General features: G+C 41.1%; 1 protein-coding gene across 1 annotated transcript in view; it reads left to right on the top strand.

Annotated features, from left to right (window-relative positions):
- Positions 1–27,496, top strand: part of CATSPERT (catsper channel auxiliary subunit tau) — a 51,633-nt gene extending 24,137 nt beyond the window's left edge. Inside the window, exons 8-15 of the mRNA XM_074967926.1 lie at positions 5,436–5,527; positions 6,962–7,126; positions 7,854–7,968; positions 9,631–9,709; positions 10,747–10,793; positions 15,027–15,413; positions 17,801–20,758; positions 26,043–27,496. Coding sequence (XP_074824027.1) covers positions 5,436–5,527; positions 6,962–7,126; positions 7,854–7,968; positions 9,631–9,709; positions 10,747–10,793; positions 15,027–15,413; positions 17,801–20,758; positions 26,043–26,057 — 3,858 coding nt within the window. The 3' untranslated portion in view covers positions 26,058–27,496. The remainder of the gene's footprint in view (positions 1–5,435; positions 5,528–6,961; positions 7,127–7,853; positions 7,969–9,630; positions 9,710–10,746; positions 10,794–15,026; positions 15,414–17,800; positions 20,759–26,042) is intronic.
- Positions 27,497–27,875: the final 379 nt, after the last annotated feature.

The raw sequence follows: 27,875 nt of genomic DNA, 5'->3' as shown, positions 1-27,875 counted from the left end.
CCTATCTTTTTCTTAATGATTCTCAACATTCTGTTAGCTTGTTTGACTGCTGCTGCACATTGAATGGATGTTTTTCAGAGAACTATCCACAATGACTCCAAGATATCTTTCTTGAGTGGTGACAGCTAATTTAGACTCCATCATTTTATATGTATAGTTGGGATTATATTTTCCAATGTGCATTACTTTGCATTTATCAACATTGAATTTCATCTGCTATTTTGTTGCCCACTCACTCAGGTTTGTGAGATCCTTTTGTAACTCTTTGCAGTCTGCTTTGGACTTAACTATCTTAAGTAGTTTTGTATCATCTGCAAATTTTGCCACCTCACTGTTTACCCCTTTTTCCAGATCATTTTTGAGTATTTTGAATATTATTGGTCCCAGTACAGACCCCTGAAGGACACGATTTACCTCTCTCCATTCTGAAAACTGACCGTTTAGTCATACCCTTTGTTTCCTATCTTTTAATCAGTTACTGATCAATGAGAGGGCTTTCCCTTTTATCCCATGACAGCTTACTGTGCTTAAGAGCTTTTGGTGAGGGACCTTGTCAAAGGCTTTCTGAAAATCTAAGTACACTATATCCACAGGATCACCTTTGTCCACAGGCTTGTTGACCCCCTCAAAGAATTCTAGTAGATTGGTGAGGCATGATTTACCTTTACAAAAACCATGTTGACTCTTCCCCAACAAATCGTGTTCATCTATGTGTCTGATAATTCTGTTCTTTACTATAGTTTCAGCCAGTTTGCCTGGTACTGAAGTTAGGCTTACTGGCCTGTAATTGGCAGCATAGGCGCTGACTCCGTGAGTGCACCAGGGCACACTTGGGGGAAGGGGCGGAACTGGGCAGGAAGAGGTGGGGGTGGGCGGAGGCAGGGCAGGGGTGGGAGCGTGAGTGAAGTGGGGTTAGGACCTAGGGCTGAGCAGGGTTTGAGCATCTCTGGGGAAAGTTGGAAGCCGGCACCTGAGATTGCTGGGATCACCTCTGGAGCCTTTTTTAAAAATTGGTGTCACATTAGCTATCCTCCAGTCATCTGGTACAGAAGCTGATTTAAATGATAGGTTTCCTACCACAGTTAGTAATTCTGCAGTTTCACATTTGAGTTCCTTCAGAATTCTTGGGTGAATACCATCTGGTCCTGGTGACTTATTACTGTTTAGTTTATCAGCTTGTTCCAAAACCTCCTCTGACACCTCAGTCTGGGACAGTTCCTCAGATTTGTCACCTAAAAAGAATGGCTCAGGTTTGGGAATCTCCCTCACATCCTCAGCCATGAAGACCGATGCAAAGAATTAATTTAGTTTCTCTGCAATATCCTTATCATCCTTGAGTGCATCTTGATCGTCCAGTGGCCCCACTGGTTGTTTAGCAGGCTTCCTGCCTCTGATGTACTTAAAATAAAGTTTGCTATTACTTTTTGAGTCTTAGGCTAGCTGTTCTTCAATTCCTTTTTAGCCTTCCTAATTATATTTTTACACTTAATTTGCCAGATTTTATGCTCCTTTCTATATTCCTCACTAGGATTTAACTTCCACTTTTTAAAGGATGCCTTTTTGCCTTTCACTGCTTCTCTTACTTTGTTGTTTAGCCATGGTGGCACTTTTTTGGTTCTCCTACTATGTTTTTTAATTTGGGGTATACATTTAAGTTGAGCCTCTATTATGATGTCTTTAAAAAAATTTCATGCAGCTTGCAGGGATTTAACTTTTGGCCCTGTACCTTTTTAATTTCTGTTTAATTAACTTCCTCATTTTTGTGTAGTTCCCCTTTCTGAAATTAAAAGCTACCATGTTAGGCTGCTGTGGTGTTTTCCCCGCCACATATATAATTTAATTATATTATGGTCACTATTACCAAGCGGTTCAGCTATATTCACCTCTTGGACCAGATCCTGTGCTCTATTTAGGACTAAAGGAATGGCTACACTTGCAGATGTAGAGTGCTTTGAGTTAAACCAGCCTTCGTAGAGCGCAGTAGGGAAAGTGCTGCAATCTGTCCACACTGACAGCTACAAGCGCACTGTCGTGGCCACATTAGCAGTTCTTGCAGCGGCCACAGAGAGCAGTGCATTGTGGTAGCTATCCCAGCATGCAAGTGGCTGCAACGTGCTTTTCAAATGGGGGGTGGGGAGTGGAGTGTGACAGGGAGTGTGTATGTGGGGGGAGAGAGAGTGGGTTTTGGGGGGGGGGGCTGAGACCATGTCAGCATGCTGTCTTGTAAGTTCAGACAGCAGCAGACCCCCGCCTCTCTCTCTCACACACAGCATTCCACAGTAATGGTTGCTTTGTCTCAGAGCAGATAAGCAGCCGGCTGTCAGAAACGGAGCTTTCAAAGGGCATATCCGCATTCCTACAGCAAGTTCAAAACAATGAGAAGAGTGGCCACTTGACTTAAGGGGATTATGGGACATTTCCGGAGCCTGATCAGAGCGCAGTAATGCAAAGTCTCATTCACACTGACACCCAGGCATTTCAGCCAAGGCGCAACAAGCATTAATCTTCTCACTGAGGTGGAGTACCAGGAGCGCTCTAGACATGGAGTCAGAGCGCTCTACGTGCCTTGCCAGTGTGGACGGGTAGTGAGCTAGAGCGCCCAGGGCTGCTTTAATGCGCTCTAACTCGCAAGTGTAGCCAAGCCCTAAATCAAGAATTGCCTCTCCCCTTGTGGGTTCAAGGACTAGCTGCTCCAAGAAGCAGTAATTTAAGGTATCAAGAAACTTTGTCTCTGCATCCCATCCTGAGGTGACCTGTATCCAGTCAATATGGAGATAGTTGAAATCCCCCATTATTATTGAGTTTTTTATTTTTATAGCCTCTAATCTCCCTGAGCATTTCACCGTTGTTATCACCATCCTTGTCGGTTGGTTGGTAGTATATCTCTACTGCTATGTTCTTATTATTCAAGCATGAAATTACTGTCCATAGAGATTCTGTGGTACAGTTTGGTTCATTTAATATTTTTACTTCATTTGACTCTACCCTTTCTTTCACATATAGTGCCACTCCCCCACCAGCACGACCTGTTCTGTCCTTCCGATATATTTTGTACTGTGGTATTACTGTGTCTCATTGATTATCCTCATTCCACCAAGTTTCTGTAAGTTACTCTCCTGTCGAAAAACATACACAATAATTGAAAAGGAGTGCCTTGCAGTGAAGTGGGCTACTGAGACACTAAGATACCGTCTGCAAGGCAACCACTTTAAGCTGGTGACTGACCACACCCCACTAAAATGGTTGAACTACATGAAAGAAATAAACAAGAGTAATGAAGTGTTACCTTGGCCCACAATCCTCCTCCTCCTCAGTTGAGCATCGCCCTGGCTGTCAAAACAAGAATGAGGATTTCTTCTCACAAGAAGTGGGGAGCACTTCTTCCGCAGAGAACGCTTCAGTCCAAAGGAGGGAGCTCTGTTGTGGGGTGAATAAACCCCCATGCTGGCCTAGCCACCAAGAAGATAATGCAGCAACTGCCAGCCAGCTGGGAAAATAGAAGAAGCAGTGGGATGGGGCAGCTGTCAGAGGAGCAAACAGACTAGAGAAGGAAAGTCCTGCCAGCAAATGGGTGAAAAGCCACCCAGAGACAACACCTTAAAGAAGGTATGATTAGAATCGCAGGCTGAAGAAGTAGGAAAGAGCTCACGCTATGGCAGGAGGAATTGTTGAGGATTGATTCTGCCTGCCTGGTTTAAGGGTCCTGGACTGGAACCCAGAGAAATGGATGGCCCTGGGCTCCCCTACTGTTCCCTCAACAGAGGCTTAAGAACCAAAAAAGGTTTTCAGGCCCCTGGAGAACCAGAACCAGCTAGCCCCCACCAAGCATAAGGGGAAACCCATACACCCCAGAGGGGCTGAAACTAACACCCTTCACAGAACGGGATTGCCATCAAGACTCAGGCAAGAAGGGCTGAGTGACCATCCTGCTGAACCAAGCAGACTTTGCAATGCTCCGTCCCACATCAGCGCACCAGCCCACAATAATTGCAATTATTTCTCCACTTTCTACATATATCCTGTAATGGGGAGTGCTCCCCTCATAAGTGCCTGCTGCTGCTTGTGGTATTGCAAGCCTTTTCCCTCTCCTGGCACATCTTTGTTGGTTGTCAGCCTTGCATGGCAGGTCTTCAGTGACTCGGCCCTCCAGCCAGGTCACACAGTCAAAATAAACCCCTTCTGAGGTTGCAGAGAGTCCAACAAAACTGTGTATCTGCCCTCACCAGTGTCTTCAGCCCTCTGTCTGGGCCCTTTAAATTCATCCCTTCACTTAGGCTTCCAAAGGAGCCTTGTGCCTTTCTCAGGGTTTAGACTACTTCACTGGTGGCCAGCTGGGGAAACAATGGCCCACCCACTACTCCGACTTTCAGAACAAGGACCCTATAAACAGCAGCTATGTACCACTCACTTCAATTAATTGCTGCTTGTTCCCTGGGCCTCTTCCCACCTGGCACCTTTATCTTTACTCCTTTCATTAGAGTTAAAAGTTCTCAGGTTCTCTCTCCAAGCTTAAGCAAAATGGAGCCAGAACCAAACTCTGATTGTCTCTCAAGCTTCTTTGGCCAGAGAGGCACATGCTTCCTTGCTTCTGTAATCCCAGCTAGGAACTGACCTGCTAAGGCCCTGCATCTCCTTTTATCTGAGCCTGCTGGCCTAAGATTGGCTGCTTCCATGCAGCCTCTCTAGGCAGACCAGGAGGATCCACCTTCCCAGCTTCTTTCCTGGGGTAGGTGTGTAGTAGGACCACATGGCCTCCTGCAGGGAGCCATGAAGGTCTGATATACCATGTCACACATCCCCATAAAACTTATGGAAAAAACACTTCTACTCAGGAACTCTTGAAGTGAAGCTTGATTTTTTTTTTTTAAGTGAATCTTTTTCAGCAGTATGAAAGGCCAAGATAAGCCAAAAAGACATTAGGAAAATCTAAAATTTGAATGACCTGGACGTTTTTATACCCCCATGTCTGTAATATTCCTTATGTTGTTTGTCCCAAACTTTCTCAAAAATTTCTATCCTGGAATGGGATGTGGCATAAGAAATTTCAGATAGGTTGGTTTGTTTTTAGTAAGATAAGGTTTGGTTTTGAAAATGAGTCTTCTAATGAGAAACTAACTTTAGCCTTAATTATGGAGGAACTAGCATCCTTCTATAATAGGTACCATGTGAGTGAGTTTAACAAAATATTTCAGTTATAGTACTATGCAACCCACAAATTGGTTTCAGTAATTGGCTTTGATAAATTATTAGCAAAACAGTACCTTGTCCTCACTTGCTCACTGTACAGCTTTTTCTTGTGTCCTCCCAAATTTTTCAGTCTCTTTGGTTTTACTGAAGGATTCATATATTTCCTGAGTCCATCAAATAATTGGGTGGTACTGTCTACAATGCCAGTGCTAATTATTCACTTTAATATCAGTGTTTTCCTTTTGTAGCTGAAACATTCTGAGGCAGATCTTCAGAAGACCACTAAACATTCCATGTTTATTCGGGTTCCACCACCTGAAGACAGAACAGATCCTCAAAGGTTCTTAAGAATAATTTTTGTTAGTGATAGTTAAAAGTGATACATCTATGTATCTGTCCACGTGTTGTTTATGACATTTCACAAATGTAACTGTTGCAGGTAAGTACAGTACTATTCATACAATCATACTTCCTGCATCACTGGGGAAATAAATTTTCTAATAGTCAACCTAAATTGGAGGAATTAGGATCATACTTCTTTGTCTTCCTTTCATCTATTCTGCATGAAGGCGAGGAGGAAAGGAAAGGAGAGTTTCCCAGGACTTTCTCCTTTCCCCGACCTCTGTAACTGTAACACTTCAGTAACGGCCAGTGGAGCTCCCTGACTGTGTATGGAGTACTTGCTAAGGGCCAGATCCTGCAACAGGATCTGCAGGAGTGTACCCCTATACCCCCACTGAAGTCAGTTGGGCTCCATGCAAGCACAGGTTCTGCTCACATGGATTCTGTTGCAGGATCTGATCCTTAGTGATTGGCACTTCATTTACAGGCAGAGTGAACAGAACAGTGACTTCTTCCTTGCAGACTTAGTGTCTGGGTATGAAAGCTACCAGTCAAGGCTCCTATCTGTTGGACATGTGCTTTCTGAGCCCTAACCCTGGAATGGGCCTGACAACCTTCTTCCATTCCTACGGAGGAATTAGGGCTCTTCTCTTCCCTCCTCCTACGCTATCTGCAGGAGAACAGAGGTTCGTGACTGAGTCACAGACATGGTATCATGATAACACATGTTGAAAATGGTCAGAACCATCCAAGTCCAGAAACTTGTCAATCATTTCAACATGTCTGTCTGCTTGTGACATAATACTGTCACCATGGCCATGCAGGCTGATGGGATGGCTCCAAAATGCAAAGCCAAATGGCAAACATTTCATAATTTAAAAATAAATTAATGTACAACCATCAAAATTGTTTGGTGTTCCCAATGACACAATAGGCAATGGAAATCACTGCTGTGAGGGTATGTTCTGAGTACAAAAATCATGAAGCATGAAAAATAGTGTTTTTATAGTCTGGTAATGGAACTTTACCAAATAGAATTTTGTAAACAGTTATAAAATGATTTTTCTCTTGGCTGAGAGAGAGCATGAGAAATTTCAAACTAAAGGACATTTTTTTCAGAAAGTGTGTGAAAACAACGACTTATACAGCGTGCTCTCAATCATAGCTATAGCATTGTTTTTTTAATTCAAGAATAATCACTTTGGAGTACTCTGTCATCATTATGAGATGAGGGACTTCTCTTTCCCTTCCAAAATAAAATCTTAACATCTAAGGTCCTGTGGGGGAAAAAACATCAAATGTATTACCTGTGACATTACAGTGACACTGAAGTAGCATAGAGGTTATTCATTGTTTTTGTAAAGATGATTTGTGCATTATCCTTACACAATTTTCTTTTACTACTGATCTTATAATGGTTTGTTTTATTTAGTAATATTACCACAGCACAACACTTGGGATACCCAGCATTCTTATCCCCAGATCTGAATGTGAGAGAAGAGACTCATGAGAAGGATATTCCTACAACATCTGGTGTGCCTTCTGATGGTTTAGAAATGCTTCAGAGTGTTCTGAATAGAATGTCTCCTCGAAACAGGCAAGAAATGTGCAGAGGACACAAAATGGATTCCTTCTTATTTAATTTGTGCACTTAGCCTCGTTGTTCTTTAAAAAAGTAGTAGTAATAGTTTTGATATGGGGGCATGAGTAAGTGGTGGTTCATTTTGGTACTTACTGTTTCTGCCTTCATGCTGTGCAGAATCATCCTTCACAATCTGCACTGATGGCAGCACAGTCACTTGCAATTTTTCTCTTTATCTGCTAATTTTACTGTCTGTGACTTGGTTATACCAGTGCAGACATTCACCCAGAAAGGATTTTATTAGGAAATAGACAGAGAGTTGGTCTTATAAATAAAGGTAGAACCAGAGTAAAGCTAATGTGCTACATTCATTTATGGAAGTACTCAAAGAAGAGGAGCAAATAGGAATGAAAAGAGGAGGACCTCTTCGATGAGCATCTTAGTTGTAATTGCTGTCACCTGTCTGTCTGACAGCATAGTGGAAGAATACCCTTCAAATAGCACTGGTGGGACTGTCATTAAAACAAAGTGAGTTGGTGAGGAAAATGTCTTTTGTAGTGATATATGTGTACTGAATCTAGATTTCTTATGTTTTTTAGCTGTACAGCAGTTGTAAATGCCAAAAAATGGAAGTTCATGCAGTAAGCCCTTTGAACTTTTCCTTAGTTACATGCTGTAGTCACTGATGAACAACCTTGCAAGTTTAGATATTATAAATGTCTTTACTGATTCTTCACTTTAGGTTGGAAAAAATGAAAAAGGAATATCGGGGTCTGAAAACATGGCCCGAAAAGGCTGAGTATTTAGACCAACTCATCATGAAAAGGGGACCTAAAATGACAACAGAGGGGACTACGGTAACTAAAGAGCATGTAGAAAGCATTCTGTATACACTTTATTATTATTGCTCTTCTTGTTGGTGAAACATTACCAGTAAATAAGAAAAGGAGTTCTTGTGGCACCTTCGTGACTAACAAATTTATTTGAGCATAAGCTTTCGTGAGCTACAGCTCCCTTCATTGGATGCATGCAGTGGAAAATACAGTGGGGAGGTTTTATATACACAGAGAACATGAAACAATGGGTGTTACCATACACACTGTAATGAGAGAGACCATACTTAAGTGCAGAGTTGTGCTCTGTGCATGAAGGCCTATTATCACCATATCTAACAGTGGTCCACAAGCTTTTCACGGTCGCACCTCCCACTTACCCTATCTGGGCCTCCTCCCTCCCCCTGGGAGTAGGGCCATGGCTTGCGGGTGGGACGGGGGCACTGGACGGGGTAAGGAGACCGAGCCTGTGGCCACAGCTGGGGGCAGGGCTGAGGCTGGGGGCGGGAGTGGAGCCGCAGCTAGGAGCCAGCGCCATAGCAGAGCTGAAGCTGGAGCAGGGCTTGGTGGCGCTCCCTTCCTGCCCCCTAAACGTTCCTCTATGGCCCCTAGGGGAGCATGCCCCACGGTTTGGGGACCACTGATATCTAAGAAGGACGTGCAGGATGGACTTTGCCTAGCTAGAAACACTGACAAACTTTGGAGATGAGTATGGGGAGAATGAATTTCAGAACTTCTCTGGTTTTCAGAGATCTGTATCTCAAGTACTTTAACCATAAAATCTTGTTGGTTAAGAAATTCTTTTGCGAAACCTGTGTTTCGTGCTTTCCTGCCATGTTGTCCCAGATGGGATAAACTAGAAGACCAGGGTGCCCACAGCCTTCGTGGAACTCTGAGCGAACATATATAAGGGACTGGGAGTTCCCAGGAGATCTTCGGTTTCTGGGAGACTCTGGTTTGGAGGTTGAGAGTGGCTGGGTGGTGGTGCCCCACTTTCCATGGATGAGCATCAGCCAAGCATGATGCATGAGCACCAGCCAACATCTATAGGTTTGAGCCTATAGATGTGTTCTAAGGCCCCAGAGCTAGAAACAGTGAATGTGCCCAGACCCAGGTGACTTAGAAGCAAGTGATAGTTACCCTGCAATTGGGTCCACTTACAATTGACTAGTGACCATACAGAGTAATACTGGGCCAGCTTGTAATAATAGATATAATGTATTTATTCTAGATTGTTGAAATGTATCCTCAGCCTTAACACTATTCTAAATTAACTTTTGGCAGGGAATTACATTATTATTATTATAATTATTAAATTAATTATGATTACAAAATAAAAGTAACAGTCATCTGCACTAATCTCAGTAGTTTGCTTCCCCCTCTTGAACTTCACCTAGCAAGAAGAGAGACTTCCTTTTTTGTGTTTGGCTTATGTTTGACAGAATGAGCTGATGAAAAGAAAAGTTGTAACGAATAGTCTCTTTCTAGGGTTTATTAACAATATACAGAGCTACAGTATAAGCTTACTTGACAGATTTAAAATGTCTCTACTAAAGTTCACAAAGTGACACTCTGAGAATTTGCACATCAAAAAGTGTGACTCTGTAATGATGATAATTCAGGAGGAGAAATTCAGATACAGTACTGACAAATAACCTTTCACTTTTCACCTTTTTTGGGTTTTAGGCTTCTCACTTCAGGGAAATGGTTGGAAAGATACAACATGCTACTGGGGAAGGAATCGGAAGCTGTTCTGATACATCAGGTTTGGAGAACATTAGTATTTCATATTTTAAAAAACAGCAAGTGGCAAGGACAGTGCCAACAATACGATTTTGAGCCTCTTACCGATGCAAAATATAAAAATCTCTTTGCTCACAATTTTAAGTATCATTGGTGTATATATAAACGATTATGAATAAAATAATTAAAGAAGCCATATTAGAGAAGGGAAATAGTCCTAATCAGAGTCAAAATACGTGCTCCAAATTTTGGTCTTAGTTCAGTTTTAATTTGTTTTTCCTTATAATTTAGGGAGATGCCATGTGTTTTAGAGATACTGCCATACAAACCTGTGAGGTGAATTTTAAGGTTTGTGACAGGCTATTTGTTATGGTAATGATTAGCCAATGGATGACTTGCTAGAATTAGTGTGAATATTGGGAGGTTATGCATATGAGTTATCAGTAAGCAGGTGTTGTAGATGACCTATTGTGAGCTGTTACATTCAGTTTAATGAACTGTATTGGACATGTTATTACATGTGAGGTTTGACCAAAGCAAAAATCTACCATGGTCTGTGTTTTCAGTTATTATAAAGTAGTACACAGTAAAATTACATATAGAGACAGGGGACTGTACTTCTCATGTTGGCAAATATCCAATATGTTCAGCATAAAGAAGTAAATCAAGTGATTGGAATATGTCAGCCTTTTGTGAAAAAGACTGATGTTTTGTCAGTTATTACTATAACATAATAAAGGCTTTAGAATGGAATGTTTAAAATCTAGAAAGGAAATATTTAAACGGTATATTGTTAGTAGGTATCTCAGCAGTTATAGGTGAAGTTGCATAAAGTAATCTGTTGAAATTTATTATCTAGTCAGCCTGGTGATCTAGCTAGTTCAGGAGATGAAATTTACGAAATAAATCAGTTTTTTACCTGCTTTGTGTAACTTGGCAGTGTCCCTTAAACTAATGAAGAATAAATTGGAATTTAAACATTTTTTCTGCTTGTGATGTGCTTCATACCTTGTTAGTAAGATTAAGAATGTATATAGTTCCTAATTATTCTTTTCTCAGTTGAAGATGATTCACAATTACAGGAGGAACAGCTATTTGGATTTGAGGTAAAGGTGTTTATTCCTTAAAAATTAATTGCATTTTCATAGAATGAAATGTTGATGTTTGTACTTAGGGTTTGAAATACCATAACGCCCTGAAACCATTAGTTTGAATCTCAGCAGGGGTCATCTCAGCTCTTTGCATTTCTGAGGTAGGTGGATTAACTCTCTGTGCTCATTGGGTGAAATGCTGGCTCCATGGCAAAACTCCTATTGGCTACCAGGTTTCACTTTATCTTCAAGTGATGATCTGGTGGTGGTCATTTGGAAGATATGATATAAATGGAGGACCTATCTGTCCTGAGTAGACATTAAAGATCCCATAGCACATTTTGTCTGAGTAGAGATTTTCCCTCATATCATTGGCTAAAATTTTTCCTACCCAGTCTGATTTATATTTTTACTAGGGTGACCAGACAGTAAATGTAAAAAATCAGGACAGAAGGTGGGGGGTAATAGGTGCCTATATAAGAAAAAGCCCCCAAAATCAGGACTGTCCCTATAAAATTGGGACATCTGTTCACCCTAATTTTCATTGTCACCCTTCATGCAAGGGTGGCTGGAATTCACGTGTGTTATATATATATTGTGGACAAGGCTTGGAACACTTACCTGACACCTACTAGTTATGATGGAAAAAACCTTTGCCATTGCACCACTACTAGAAGCACTCACTCTCCTCCAACCCTGCAGCTGCAATGAATTAGACAGCTGCACACTGTTTGTTGTAACATATTGCTAATACAGTTTTTAAAATGTAGCTTGTGTGTCTCTGATTTGTTGGTTGCTTTCATTCACTCTGTCATTTTTTCATGCTAGATTGTGGTCATCTTTGCGTACGTTGTTTCCAATGTCTGTTTTATTTTTTTTTCTTTCCTTCCACCTCCTTATATCCCTTTCCATTTCCTATATTGTATGCTCTAACTTCTCTGCTATATTTGTCTTTCTCATGTCTCCCCAAAATCTTTCACAACCCAGACTTCTCTTTTGTGACTTTAATTATTCTCTCTCTCCCACCCACACCCATATATCTGCACATATGCATTCTCTCACACACTTTCTCCCCCATGCATAAATGCTTCATAAATAGGGCTTGAAGAGCTTACCATACACCTATTAGCCAGAATGCTTAACTAGCTCAACTTAGAAGCCTGGCAAGAAATGGAAACCTGGTTGCTAAGTGTGTAAGCAGATCAGTAACAAATATATCTAGCTGCAAAGGTCATGAGTAGGAATTCTGATTTGTTAATTTTTATTAACTGTATGTGTTTAGGTTTTGAATTGGATTAGTTGGTGCCTGTTCAGTTAGAAAAATCGGATTCTGTAGTTTTATTTGACCCTCCTTTGAAGCAAAAAAAAAAAAAGAGAGAGAGAGAGAGAAGGGGAAAGTACCAAAAGTAAAGAAAATGAAGCCATCAGCTGCTGAAAAAAATTCATTTGACCCATTTCTCTCTTCCAAGCATAACTCCTGTTACCAGTATATCATTTGTTTTGTGTTTACATGGTTTGCTTTCACTGGGAGAAACTCCACACTTACAGATCACTAGTTTGAGAACAATGCAAGTAGAGATATATTGCAGTAATTCTCATGAGAAGAACTTTGTTAAAGAGTAAAGGAGGGAGAGAAGATAGGGTGGAAGGACCCAGAGAGTTTTAAAATCTTTTTTCAACCAACTTGATTATCATACACATTGTAAGGAGAGTGATCACTTTAGATAAGCTCTTACCAGCAGGAGAGTGGGGTGGGGGGAGAGAAAACCTTTTGTAGTGGTAAACACCCATTTTTTCATGCTTTGTGTGTATAAAAAGATCTTCTATACTTTCCACAGTTTGCATCCGATGAAGTGAGCTGTAGCTCACGAAAGCTTATGCTCAAATAAATTGGTTAGTCTCTAAGGTGCCACAAGTACTCCTTTTCTTTTTAAGATCTTTAATAATTCATAACCTGAGGACGTTTTCTCTTAACTCACTAAAAGCCATATTATACTGGATCAGTAACCTCTTTGGCCTGAAAATAGATTTCCTATAAACCTTGTAGGTTATGCAGCCCAAGATATACTTGTTATCTCATAAACAGAAAGCACAAAGACACTCCAAGTACCAAGCATAGTTTTAAATAGTTTTCTTTTCTGTGAGTCACATGTGATGTGAAGAATTTTCAGAGATTTAGATTTTTGTTTCTCCAGACAAACAAGAAAATAATCCTATTTCTAGAAATGGGAATGTTTGGCCAACAATTATTATTATTACATCCTTCTCGCACCAGTGTTGGTGCACAGGGCAGAAACTAGTCTCTTCCATCCCTCTCTGTCATTTTCAGCTGCTTCCATCCGTTCTATGGTGTTGAGATAGACTGGTCTACCCTCCCTGCTAAGGATTCTTAAGGTTTCTCTTGAGTGTCCTCATTTCTTCACACCACTTGGTTTCCACTTGACAGCTTCATGTGGGAGTCTGTATGTTAGCATGCAGAGTAGCTGACCCAAATGTATCCAACGCTTCATTCTAATGGAGATGAGCTGCTGGTTGGTGATAAAGTCTCTCCAGCCGATGCCCAGAATCTTTCATAGGCATTTATTTTGGAAGACATTAGTTTTCTATCTAACATTTTTAATAGCTCTCCAGCTCTGACAGCTATACACTAGCATTGAGATGACATTTGAGTTGAAAACTCTGTTTTGTTTTGGTACTGTATATTTTGTATCTCTATACATTGTTGAGTTTAGTGAATACTGTGAATATCTTTTGATACCCCACCTTCTGCACTTTGATGTGGATGCTGCCGGTTCCAAGCCAAGATAAAATGGAGAGCATTGAGAGCAAGGCTAACCACCTAGCTTATTTAAAACAAACAAACAAACCACACACCTCATTGGTTATAGAAATGATAAAAATTATTAAAATGATTGCTTAATGTTTCATGAAGTCTCCTGGTGAAAGCAGAACCCCCCAAAATTTGAGTCTGGCAGCAAGAAAACACTTCTCATGTTCCTGTCAGTTACTGGAACATGAGAACAATCTTTCAAATATCAAAGATCTCACCAATTGTATGGGAGGTGGACAACTATGGACTTGAAATGCTGTGCCTCTGTGAGAGCAGACTGACAGGAGTGACTAGGAAGCGCTTCAAGCAAGAGAAAAAACATTTAATCTATTCAGGTCAGGTCATCAAGACAATGTACACTCAGAGACAGTAGCACTCATTATGACAGATTCTGTAGGAAAAGCCCTTATCTGGGAACCTATCAGCCAGCGATGCATGTAATACATAGGAATTTAAAAAAAAAAAATCAAAAGAATGCTAACTTTGATCATGTTGTTTACCTTTCCTAGGGGCCTGATCTAGCTCCCCACAGGAGTCAATGAGAGTTTGGTCATTAACTTCTGTGGGAGTTGGCTGAGGCCCTAAATAGAAGTACTGTAATGCTGATACATTTTATTTTAATGTAACATTTTCTCATTTCATTTACTTTTATCCTGTTTTCTGTAGCTTCTGTTTTATTGATTGGCATAATGTCGGATATTTAAAAGCTATTTACATGAGTTATTGTTAAAGGGGGATTTTTGATCTTTACTTTCAAATGTTTATAATAAAAAACCCCAATGTTATTTAAGCAAAAAATCCAGACTCTGGCCCAAATTTACCAATTACATAAATGGTGGTAAAAGTTGATTGTAAAACAGATGGGAATGGTAAAGTCCTGCACAGATTTGGCACTTAGTGAGTCTGAAAAATGAGTGTAATTTATAACAGTGTAGTATTCTCGGGGTAGTAGTTCAGTCCTGGTCTGAGTGGGTGCAGCTCCTTTTGAAATCAGTGTGAATTGTGCACCTGCTTTCGCCAGGGGTGGATTTAGCCTGTGGTGTTGGGAACAGCATGGGCTTAAGTTAAAGTAGGGGAATTTACTTTACCTTGCACCCTTTTGTTAGTTTCCCCACCCAGTGGGCCAAGTTTTGTTCTGCTACACTGTTGTAAATTCATAAAAATTAATGTGTAAAGTGTGATTTGTTTTGCAAACTGCTGAATGCCAAATCAGTGCAATTTAACTACTTTCCCATTTACACTGTACCAATTTAAATCTGATGGTTAACTATATACCACCATTTAGCTCATTGCTGAAATTGACACAAAGACTTCCATGAGACTTGCCTCTACTCATTCTAGGCTGCGTTTTGGACTTTGACCTTTAAACAATATTAGTAATTATTAGAGAAAAAAAATTTTTTTTTCTTTATTTACAGACTGAACCCAGCAAGGATTTTGACCTGCCCTTGAGAATTGCAGAGACCATATTGAGAAGTGTGGAAACAGATTTAAGTGATGCCCAGGAACATTCAGAATCTGAAAAAAATCATCTTTCTGTTCCCAGAGAGACTGGAATATCTGCATCTACTATTTCTCAAAAGCTGCCAACTAAGAAAGTATCTGAAAATCTGACTAGGAAATCTTCAGAAGATCAAGGCAAAATTGTGGACTCGGAAAGTAGTATTGCTATACCTCTAGAGAGGGAAACAAAACTGGGAAATAATCATGGCAAAGAAGAAATAGAAGATCTGGAACCAGCAGGCATATCTTCAAAGAGGCCTGACCTGTCAGGTTCAGAAAATTATCCAGTAATACAAATACAGGTATCCACTTGCAATATACAGACTGTTTCAGTACATCAGCATCAATAGTGAATTTATTTAAAGTGCTCCGAACATAAGTCTAACTATTTCTCTCAAAGTGACTATTCTTTTTAAAATTTAAGTGAATTTTCTGTGATGGCTGTTCTCTGAGATATACATTGTGATGCTTGATGATGACTCATCCACTCTCCTTTCCACAGTGTTGAGGAGTCTCTAACTTTTTTGTCATATTTAATTTTTTTAATCACTTTTTACTTAAGTAGTTTCTATCTCTCTCTGAAAAGAAATTGCCACTCAAGGCTAAGGCTATAAGGGGACACCTAAGTTTCATTTCAGGGGCGGACTCTGGATTTATGCTCCTGGAGTCAGTGGCTTCATGCTTTGAGAATTCCCTCCTTGGTTTTGCTCAGTAGCATGAACCCAAGAATGCTGAGTTTCACATAACTTTAGAGAATACCTATTTGATATAAGTAGGGCCCTATCAAATTCACAATTCATTTTGGTCAATTTCGCGGTCATGGGATTTTAAAAATAATAAATTTCATTATTTCAGCTCTTTAAATCTGAAATTTCATCGTGTTATAATTGTAGGGATCCTGACCCAAAAAAGAGTTGTGGGGGTGAGGGATCGCAAGGTTATTGTAAGGGGAGTTGCGGTAGTGCTACCCTTACTTCTGTGCTGCTGCTGGCGACAGCGCTGCCTTCAGAGCTGGGCAGTTGGAGAGCGATGGCTGCTGGTTGGGACTCCAGGACTGCCTGCAGCCACCACTCTCCAGCTGCCCAGCTCCAAAGGCAGCAGCGCAGAAGTAAGGGTGGCAATACTGCCATCCCATAAAATAATCTTGTTACCCCCTTGAAACTCCCTTTTGGGTCAGGACCCTCAATTTGAGCAATGCTGGTCTCCCCTGTGAAATCTGTATAGTATAGGACACACAAAAGACCAGATTTCATGAGGGGAGAATAGATTTCACAGTCTATGATGTGTTTTTCATGGCTGTGAATTTGGTAGGCCCTAGATACAAGTAATTCTCTGCGGGGGTTGGAAGTAAATTTGGGTCTAAAGCATGGCCTTATCTGTATGATCCCAGGTGTGAATTTAAACCAATATATTTATATCAGTATAACACACACACACCCATGTAGACACTCCCGTACATGTGCCTTTTTTCAGGTTAGCTTATGTCGCTTGGGAAATGATTTAAGCTAAATCGAAAAAATCTACTTTTCTACCAGAATAAGTGTGTCTGAACAGGAAGTTACACCTGTATCACTATATCAGTATAACTGGTAAAACTTTCCATTGTAAACAAGTTCTAAGTTCCCCATTTAATAACTAGGTACAGCGGAGAGGCATGCTTGCTTTTTCTGAAGGGGAACTGAGGTAGCTATTCTGACCCAAATTTTCACCTACTCTTTCAGTTATAGTAATAATAGTAGTGTGTGCACTGTTACTACATCTGTGCAAATAAACAGGCATTAGCATGTGTAAAATACAAGTTAGTTTTCCAAATAACAGATCTCTATGTCAGAAACTTGTCTGCATGCAGTTTTGTGCATGGAAAATTTGAGGTAGCTACTTGTAAAATATAATGATCAGTGTCTTTTACTTAACAAAGCGTTTTAGGTGAGATGCAGTAGCATCTTAATTTTACCTTTGTTAGTCTATGTTAGAACCTTAACGTTATTTTAACACAGAATTTTGAAGATTTCATGATTTATAGGGTTGAAGAACTATCATTTTTGGTTGTCCAATACATTTTCCCAAAAAAGTAGCACTAGGCAGGCAGCATGGTCAAGTCTAGTTGTAAAAGCACAGGAAAGGGAGCCAGGCAATCCAGAATTTTAATCTTAGCTCTGTCACTGACTCCCTGCATGGCTTTGGGTAAATCATTTAGGCCAAAATATTCAAGCTTTGGTGCCCAAAGTCAGGCTGCTAAATATCTATGTAGACAACTTTAAAAAAAATTAAAAAGTGCTTTAATTGGTCAGAGGGGTTTAGGACCCACATCTTCCATGGAAGCAATACTAGCTGAAGATCAAGCCTCTTTTTTGGTGAATAAATAAGGATTTAGGTGCTCAGCTTTAGGCACTAAAGTTTGAAAATGTTAGCCTTAATCTATGTTTGTTTCACTGTTGGGCATTTATTTCCATTTTACAATTTCACAGACATTTTATTTGGATTGATTTAATGTTTGTACACATTTTGAATATTATTCATACTGAAATTTCTCATGGAACATTTTTTCTTGCATATGTTTTGATTTAATCTGTCTTGAATAACTGTTCTGAGAAAATTAAATAACTGGTGCACTGTTGTAATATAAGAAATTGTTAATTAATCCCCCCTAAAAAATATTTTCTTAATTGATTTGTGTTTTATGTTACAGTACCAGCAACCTATTCTTAGTGGAGACAAGTTTGAACCTTTTTTGGGACATGTAGGTAGAACACAATCAAGTGCACAGAATGAAAAGAAAGAAGATCAAGAAGTGCCTATTTTCACTCTTCTGAAAAACAAACTTTCACGTGCAGACATTAAAGAAGACCAAGATCCACCTGTCAAGGCATCTACAACGTTTGCAGCAAGAAGTTCAGATATTAATTTAAGCAAGAACAGTCAGCACCTGTCCATATTAAAACTTATAGAATCAAAGATGAAATTAGAGGAGGATGGGATTAGCTTTAAAGAAGAGTCCCCAACAGTGGCTATAAGAACAGATTTGCCAGAGAAATGGCAAGAGGAGAGACTTTCAGAAACAGAAATAGTATGTCTAAACTCTTTTTTAAGTAAAACTCTTGAAGACTTTCTTATAGATAGACTTATAAAAATAATAATGCTAAAATCTGTTTTAAGCAAAAATCTTGAAGGGTTTATCTCAGAGAAACTTTCAGAAATGGGGATAGTCACAAAGATAGAATTAGGAGAAGAATACCAGAACATACAGAGTATTATTGATGGATCACCAGTTGTTTTAGAGAGAGAGTTACTTGAAAAAGGAAAAGATATTTCCAGGGAAAGGTTTTCAGAAGCAGAAATAATAAATTTAAAATCTGTTTTGAGTAAAAACCTGCAAGATCGTCTCATAGAGAGATTTTCTGAAACAGGGATAATCACAGATTTGGAGTTAGGAAAGCAGCACCAGAACCTATCATTGCAGGGAATTACAGATAGATCACCAGTGGTTTTGGAGACAGATTTAGCTGAGAAAATGAGTGATAGTTGTGAGGAGAAACCTTCCGAAATGGAAATAAGTCTTAAATCTGTTGTAAACCAAAATCTACAATATCTTCCCATAGAGAGGCTTTTAGAAAGAAGGCTAATTGAAGAGGTGAAGTTAGGAAAGGAAGACACAAACTTTTCTTTGTCAAGGATTGATGAGAGACAACTGAAGCCTGTGGCAGATTTATCAAAGAAAAGTAATGGTCAATCTAGGGAAGAATGTTCAGAACCTGAAATAATAACAACATATCTAAGTCAAAACCTACAAAACTGTGCCATAGAGAGACATTCACAAACAGGGATAAACACAGAGATGGAGTTAGGAAAGGAGCACCCAAACCACTCATTGAAGATCATCAAAGTCAAATTGCCAATGGTTATGGAGACAGATTCACCTAGGATAGGACAAGATTATCACAAGCAGAGGTTTTCAGAACAACAAATAAATCTAAAATCTGCTTCAGACAAAACTCTCCAAGATTCTCTCATAGAAAGACTTTTGGCAACAGAAATAATGAGTCTAAAGGATTTTTTAAACAAATGTCTCCAAGACCATCTCCCAGAGAAACTTTCAGAAACAGGATTAATCACAAAAGAGGAATTGGAGACAGTACTTCAGAACAATTCCTTGCTGAACATTCTGGAATGTTCCAATGTTCCAGTGGCATTGGAGACAGAATTACACAATATAAGCCAAGTTCATTCTGGTGAGAGTCTTGCTAAACCACATATAATAAAAGGAGAACCTGTTTTAAGTGGACATATACAGGACTTCCTTCTTGAGGTACTCTCAGAAACAGAAATAATGAATCTAAAGTCATTTTTAAGCAAAAAGATCCAAGACCATATTGTAGAACGACTCTCTGAAATAGGGTTGATCACAGAGGAAGAGTTAAGAAAGATACACCACAATTTGTTTGTGCTGAGAGCTAACGAAAGACTGTCATGGGAGGTGGAATCAGATTTACCTGGGGAAGAGCAAAATCTAAGTCTAAAATCTCTTTTAACCAAAAACCTTACAGATGGACTTTCAGAAACAAAACTAGTATATCTAAAGTCTCTTTTAAGCAAAATATTGAAGGAAGGTCACAGAGACAAACTTTCTGAAACAGAAATAAAAAGTCTAAAATCTGTTTTAAGCAACAACTTGCAAAACCTTCCTATAGAAAGTGCTTCAGAAACTGGGTTAATCAATGAGATTGAATTAGAGGGAGTATGCCAGAATGCACTGATAGTTACTGATACAGATATACTTGAGAGAGGGCAATATCATTCTAAGCAGAGTCTTGATAAATTCAGAATAATAAATGAAAAGCCTATTTTAAGAAAAGAGAAGTTCGAACTTCCTGTAGAGAATGTTCCAGGACAAGTAACATGTGTGATGAAAAATCTAATCAATGAAACCAAAACCAATAGTGTAATACACCTTCCTCAAAAAAATACTTTAGAAAAAGAGAGTCAAGACCCACAACGTTGTTTTGGTAAAGCAGAAGTAGCACATTCAAACACAGATTTTGACAAATCATTAAAACCAAAGCCCCCGCATGAGACTTTGAGGGGAACACATGAAACAATAGACTCACCTTCCTTACGTGCCCATGATATTGCTATCCAAACAGAACTTAAGGAATATCTCTGCAAACCAACACTTTCCTTTCCCGTAAACCCTCAGACATTTATCTTTGTACATTCAGGGTCTGAGGAAGAAACTAAGTCACCAGACAAGTCTCATGAGAAGTCAAAAGGCAAAAAAAAACATACTAAGCATTCTAAGAAGCATGTTGCATCACGCTGCCCACCCCAGGGACAAGTATTAATGTGCACACAGTTTAAAAAGGAAAAACAAACTGGTTTGAATAACTGTAAGATATTAAAGGAAAAACACAGAAAACATTCTGAACCACCACGTCCAAGATCATGTGTTTCAGAAGCCAAGAAGGATTCAAAAAACTCTGCAGTCTCAAACATTTTGAAAAAGGAAAGCCTGAAGCAGAAAGCTGAGCAAGAAAGAGAGAATGATGGGAGATCAAAGAAATCACTTAGCAAGTCTATTAAGATACCAACAGCCACAGTGTCTGAACCACAGCTACAGCATTTGGCAAAAGCATTGCAAGAAAAATCATACGTGAGTAGTTTCCATTTGATTGGTGTACAGAAGGAAATAGACCTGTAAGAATAATTTTCTCTCAATTTTCCACCTCATGAATGTCTGAAATAGAAAACTAAATACATGACTTTCTAAATATCTGGAGGCAGAATTATTAGTACAGTGCCTCTTCATAAACTGATAGCTTCCAAGTAAGCGGGCCCAACACTGAATCCTTGTTACCCCTCAGTCCTAGCCCCCCACCCCACCCCAAAATGTGTTTGTAATGTCACTCAAATAGGGAAGAAAAATCAAAACTAAATACCTCACTCTTCTAGCCGTTCCTCACCTTCTCCCTGCCAGGGAATTCAAAGAAAACCATCATTTCAATTTCTCTGGCATGTTAGTGAAATAATAGTGAATAACTGTAAATAATGTAGTAAGTTTACTAGAGAGTAAATGTAGCCTCTTGTCTACATTTGCAAAGGGGGAATTGGCAGTTTTTTATAATTTTTGGGTTGCCTCTGACACTTAAAGACATCTAAGAATTTGGAATTTGAGGTGTTCCTTTTACCCCTCACCCCCATGTTCCCTGCTTCCAATGGACATGATAAAGGATTATGCCCCATTGAAGGGTACATGACCAAGGACTGTAATACCCACAAGTCCTTCTCAGATAAAGCCCAGAAGCACCAAAGGACACTCTAATCCAGAATCTCTACCTGCAGAGGCTTTGCAGATGAGAGTATGGATGACTTTTTTCTAAAAAGGTCTCTCAAGCATGTGTAGTGTGGCTGGTAAGCCTCCCCCAGTGCCAAGGCCTGAGTCAGACCTCCAGGCTGAAAGGGAGCTGTCTCCTTGTAAAAGGAGGAACAGTCTCTTTGATTTGTTTGCTGGGATTGACTTTAGTGGAATTACCCAGGTGAGTAAGATATGAAGGATTGGGTCCTGTTGTATTAAGTTAGATGGAATATATGAGCTATGTGTTACCATAACCCAATCACTGTCCAATATTAAACAATGTTAAACAAGGTTCAGGTTTTGGTATGCAGACACCTTAGCTGCTTGGCACCATAGCAAACAAACCATTAAAAATCCTTATTAAAGATACAGAAAAGAGGGAAAAACAGGTAAAGCATTTGAAATTTAAAGTGTTTAAGACTTTTATTTTAACATTTCTTGTTCCCTTTCCTTTTAGCTGGAGAGCGTTTTAGAAATACCCTCCCTCCTCCTTTGTTTGACAGTCTTTTAGATTGTATTAAGGACGGAATAACTGTTCTTTTGGGTAAAAGAAGTTAGTTAAGATGGGCTAGAACTGCTGTTGTTAAAGTCCGATCCCATTTTATTCCAGGTGGTGTTTGGGATTTACCTGGAGCTAGTAGGGATGGATGTTTCCTGGGTCCTTCTCTCTGGCCTGATCTGATCAGGACATCTCTCAGGATTAGGATGATGGAGGCCTGGGGTCCCAGGAGGTGGTGGAGGGGAAGCCCTGATGGTGAAACTCATTTCACTAGGCTCTGTCTGGTTTTCTCTCTTTCCCTCCAAAAGCCTTTCTTTAAGGACCCAAAAAGGGAATGATGTGTGGAATAGCCAATCCTTTTCTTATTATGTTCACCAATTAGGCCTAATATTTGACACACCAATTTTGGTTTATTAATTTTTGGTTCCACATTTTCTGTTTTTTATCAAGCATGATTTTAACTCAGTCCTTGAGTTATATCAGTGTGGCCTTTTTTGTTTGGACTTAATTTTTTTGATGGATTTTTTTTGCACCTGTTTGTAACATTGCTTTTAATAATGAATCATAGAATATCAGGGTTCGAAGGGACCTCAGGAGGTCATCTAGTCCAACCCCCTGCTCAAAGCAGGACCGATCCCTGACTAAATCATTCCAGCCAGGGCTTTGTCAAGCCTGACCTTAAAAACTTCTAGGGAAGGAGATTCTACCACCTCCCTAGGTAACTCATTCCAGTGTTTCACCACCGTCATCGTGAAAAAGTTTTTCCTAATATCCAACCTAAATCTCCCCCACTGCAACTTGAGACCATTACTCCTTGTTCTGTCATCTGCTACAACTGAGAACAGTCTAGAGCCATCCTCTTTGGAACCTCCTTTCAGGTAGTTGAAAGCAGCTATCAAATTCCCCCCTCATTCTTCTCTTCTGAAGACTAAACATCCCCAGTTCCCTCAGCCTCTCCTCATAAGTCATGTGTTCCAGTCCCCTAATCATTTTTGTTGTCCTCCGCTGGACTCTTTCCAATTTTTCCACATCCTTCTTGTAGTGTGGGGCCCAAAACTGGACACCGTACTCCAGATGAGGCCTCACCAATGTCGAATAGAGGGGAACGATCACGTCCCTCGATCTGCTGGCAGTGCCCCTATTTATACATCCCAAAATGCCATTGGCCTTCTTGGCAACAAGGGCACACTGTTGACTCATATCCAACTTCTCATCCACTGTAACCCCTAGGTCCTTTTCTGCAGAACTGCTGCCGAGCCATTCGGTCCCTACTCTGCAGCGGTGCATTGGATTCTTCCGTCCTAAGTGCAGGACTCTGCACTTGTCCTTGTTGAACCTCATCAGATTTCTTTTGGCCCAATCCTCCAATTTGTCTAGGTCCCTCTGTATCCTATCCCTACCCTCCAGCGTATCTACCACTCCTCCCAGTTTAGTGTCATCTGCAAACTTGCTGAGGGTGCAATCCACGCCATCCTCCAAATCATTTATGAAGATATTGAACAAAACCGGCCCCAGGACCGACCCCTGGGGCACTCCACTTGATACTGGCTGCCAACTAGACATCAAGCCATTGATCACTACCCGTTGAGCCCGACAATCTAGCCAGATTTCTATCCACCTTATAGTCCATTTATCCAGCCCATACTTCTTTAACTTGCTGGCAAGAATACTGTGGGAGACCGTGTCAAAAGCTTTGCTAAAGTCAAGGAACAACACGTCCACTGCTTTCCCTTCATCCACAGAGCCAGTTATCTCGTCATAGAAGGCAATTAGATTAGTCAGGCATGACTTGCCCTTGGTGACTCCATGCTGACTGTTCCTGATCACTTTCCTCTCCTCTAAGTGCTTCAGAATTGATTCCTTGAGGACCTGCTCCGTGATTTTTCCAGGGACTGAGGTGAGGCTGACTGGCCTATAGTTCCCAGGATCCTCCTCCTTCCCTTTTTTAAAGATGGGCACTACATTAGCCTTTTTCCAGTCATCTGGGACCTCCCCCGATCGCCATGGGTTTTCAAAGATAATGGCCAATGGCTCTGCAGTCACATCCGCCAATTCCTTTAGCACTCTCGGATGCAACGCATCCGGCCCCATGGACTTGTGCTCGTCCAGCTTTTCTAAATAGTCCCGAATCACTTCTTTCTCCACAGAGGGCTGGTCACCTTCTCCCCATGTTGTGCTGCCCAGTGCAGTAGTCTGGGAGCTGACCTTGTTCGTGAAGATAGAGGCAAAAAAAGCGTGGAGTACATTAGCTTTTTCCACATCCTCTGTCACTAGGTTGCCTCCCTCATTCAGTAAGGGGCCCACACTTTCCTTGACTTTCTTCTTGTTGCTAACATACCTGAAGAAACCCTTCTTGTTACTCTTAACATCTCTTGCTAGCTGCAACTCCAGGTGTGATTTGGCCTCTCTGATTTGACTCCTGCATGCCCGAGCAATATTTTTATACTCATCCCTGGTCATTTGTCCAGTCTTCCACTTCTTGTAAGCTTCTTTTTTGTATTTAAGAGCAGCAAGGATTTCACTGTTAAGCCAAGCTGGTCGCCTGCCATATTTACTATTCTTTCTACACATCGGGATGGTTTGTCCCTGTAACCTCAATAAGGATTCTTTAAAATACAGCCAGCTCTCCTGGACTCCCTTCCCCCTCATGTTATTCTCCCAGGGGATCTTGTCCATCAGTTCCCTGAGGGAGTCAAAGTCTGCTTTTCTGAAGTCCAGGGTCTGTATTCTGCTGCTCTCCTTTCTTCCTTGTGTTAGGATCCTGAACTCGACCATTTCATGGTCACTGCCTCCGAGGTTCCCATCCACTTTTGCTTCCCCTACTAATTCTTCCCAGTTTGTGAGCAGCAGGTCAAGAAGAGCTCTGCCCCTAGTTGGTTCCTCCAGCACTTGCACCAGGAAATTGTCCCCTACATTTTCCAAAAACTTCCTGGATTGCCTGTGCACCGTTGTATTGCTCTCCCAGCAGATATCAGGGTGATTGAAGTCTCCCATGAGAACCAGGGCCTGTGATCTAGTAACTTCTGCGAGTTGCCGGAAGAAAGCCTCGTCCACCTCATCCCCCTGGTCTGGTGGTCTATAGTAGACTCCCACCATGACATCACCCTTGTTGCTCGCACTTCTAAACTTAATCCAGAGACTCTCAGGTTTTTGTGCAGTTTCATACTTGAGCTCTGAGCAGTCATACCGCTCTCTTACATACAGTGCAACTCCCCCACCTTTTCTGCCCTTCCTGTCCTTCCTGAACAGCTTATATCCATCCATGACAGTACTCCAGTCATGTGAGTTATCCCACCAAGTCTCTGTTATTCCAATCACACCATAATTCCTTGACTGTGCCAGGACTTCCAGTTCTCCCTGCTTGTTTCCCAGGCTTCGTGCATTTGTATATAGGCACTTGAGGTAACCTGCTGATTGCCCCTCTTTCTCAGTATGAGGCAGGAGCCCTCCCCTCTCACGCGCTCCTGCTCGTGCCTCCTCCCAGTATCCCACTTCCCCACTTACCTCAGGGCTTTGGTCTCCTTCCCCCAGTGAACCTAGTTTAAATTTAACTTACTTTTTATTACCATTTGTTGGTATAGGTTATTGTAACAGTTTATGAACTTTTGTATACTTTTTCCAGTTAAGCTTACAATTAAAGTAAATTTGTAGGCCCAGTTATTAGAACAGCCCTCAATACTGATTCAATCAAAACTTCAACTGACTCAGTGAAATTTGCTCTAAATTAGGAAAAACTTGAGATATTTATGGGTTGCTTAAGGTTACATTTTAAAAACATAAGTGAATAGGTGAGAGTTAGTATGGCTTTGTGAAAGGTAAAACTGGAGCTTGCCTGGTATAACTAAGAGGAGAACTTGGCCATTGTATCTGTTAGTTCCCTTTGTCTAGATCAACAGACAATGAAACGTCTGGCTGAGAACAGAATGTAATCCACTGTATTAAAACAAATATTTGGATGTCCGTATGAAATGTGCTAGGTTATTACTACCAAGCCTATTTCAGACATTAGGGCCTACACTCTTTCTGTTTCTATACATTTGTGTCATATTTAATGTGTCTTCTTACATTAATTATATCTGTCAGGGTACTCACTACTGAAGAAGTGATTGAAAGAAGTTGTTGCTCACCTTGTGCGGTAACAATGGTTCTTTGAGATGTGTGTCCCTATAGGTGCTCCATTGTAGGTATGTAAAATATCCACTAGCTTGTGGTGTGACTTGGTTACCTCTTGTAGTGGTATCTGTAAAGCTTCTGTCACTCTGTGTCAGGTCCTGGAACAGTTGGAAGTCATCTGCCATAGATGGTGGAGGGGGCATCACAGTCTCATCTGGCGATAATGATGAGAAATGGACTTGAGGGGTAACTTGCTCCTCAACTCCTCCTGTTCCTCCCTTGCCTTTTTAGGGGGTTCAGAAGCCCTTGCAGCAGCTGGAGGAGTGTGTTTCCTTGGTTTCTGGTAGGCCACAGTAGAACTACGGGAGGCCTATTGTCTTTGAGCCTGCCAGAGATCTCAGTATGGCCATTGCGAAGGTGGGAAAGGACCTGGTGGTTGGCAGCATGGCTATCCAAACCAGGGAGGCTGTGGATCAAAAGGACGATATCGCTGAGGTCCATAGTGAAATTGGGCACCGTACGTGGGAGACCAGATCCTCTTGTTCACTTTCTGACTTGGACGATGAAAAGGGCGGTGCACAGCAAGAAGTTGTCAGTGAGTCAAAGGCTCTGGGCGAACTCGGTATCAGGGCCCTGGTACTGAGCAGAGGCGAGCCAATGCAACAGACACCAAAAGATGTGTTGCGCACCGGAAGTCCGGCTGTGCTGAAGGCGTTCGTACCAATAGTGTTTGTCGGTACTGAGAGGCCTGTACCGACAGGGATGGTGATGCAGACCTGATAGTTTGGTCTGTTGGTGCCTGACATAGCACAGGTGGTACTGATGTCCGAACTGGTGGAGCCTTGCCCGGGGCAGGTTTTCTATCTTTCTCATACCTTGATGGTACTGGTGGTTCCTTGCCTGTGCCCATTGGGTCCTTGGGCAACCTGAAGTACTCTGAGTACTGGATTTAGATGGCTTCGGTGCCATCGGTACCGATGATACTGAATGAGCTGGAGGTAATTTTCGACTCAATGGGGGCTCGCTATGGGGACTCAAGGACTTTTTCTTAGAGGCCTTATGTGAGTGGCTTGCGAGTGTCGTCTTGGGCTCGACTTCCTTGGAAGTAGAGGGTTGTGGTGAGGTCTCCCTGCCATGGCAGGTGGTTGAAGGGCTGACTCCTTAAGTAGGAATTTGATCCTCAGTTCTCTGTCCTTTCTAGATCTGGGCTTCAGGTGTTGACACAAACCACACTTCTTCTTTGAGTGCTTGTTCATGTCCATTCCAATCAGGTGTGTGCATGTGCGTGCACAGCAGCCGGAAACTTTTTCCCCTAGCAGCATCCGTTGGGTTGGCGTGGGCACACCCTGGAGCCGCACCTTCATGGCACTCTATGTAGAGCCCTTCCGACCCACCACCCCCTCAGTTCCTTCTTACCACTGGTGATGCCTAGCTGGAACAACCTGTTGCTCTTGTTTTGCAAGCATGTTTGGACAGTGTCCACTCTTAGTGTTTGTGATGTTGCACTCCATATGTTTATGGAAATATGCTTATGGGTGTAAATATAATGTAACTGGAATATGCTTTATGCAAAAGGTCTCTTGTAAGGTATCATTATAAAGCGTATAATCTACTGAGTGTGTTCATCCTATTTTATGAAGTATCATTCTTGTATCTGAAGCTAGAAATATGAAGTATTATTCCGAAGTCCTATTGTAACTATGCAAAATGTGGGCCATTAATGGTGGCTTGGAATCTTGTTGGCTCCCATTAACTAGGACAATTGGTGGTAAATAGCTCTGTTTACATGCAAGCCTTCCTGTA

Source organism: Natator depressus, chromosome 11 (genome assembly GCF_965152275.1).
Source record: "Natator depressus isolate rNatDep1 chromosome 11, rNatDep2.hap1, whole genome shotgun sequence".
NCBI classification, from domain to species: Eukaryota; Metazoa; Chordata; order Testudines; family Cheloniidae; genus Natator; species Natator depressus.
This window is presented reverse-complemented; position numbering and strand designations above follow the sequence as displayed.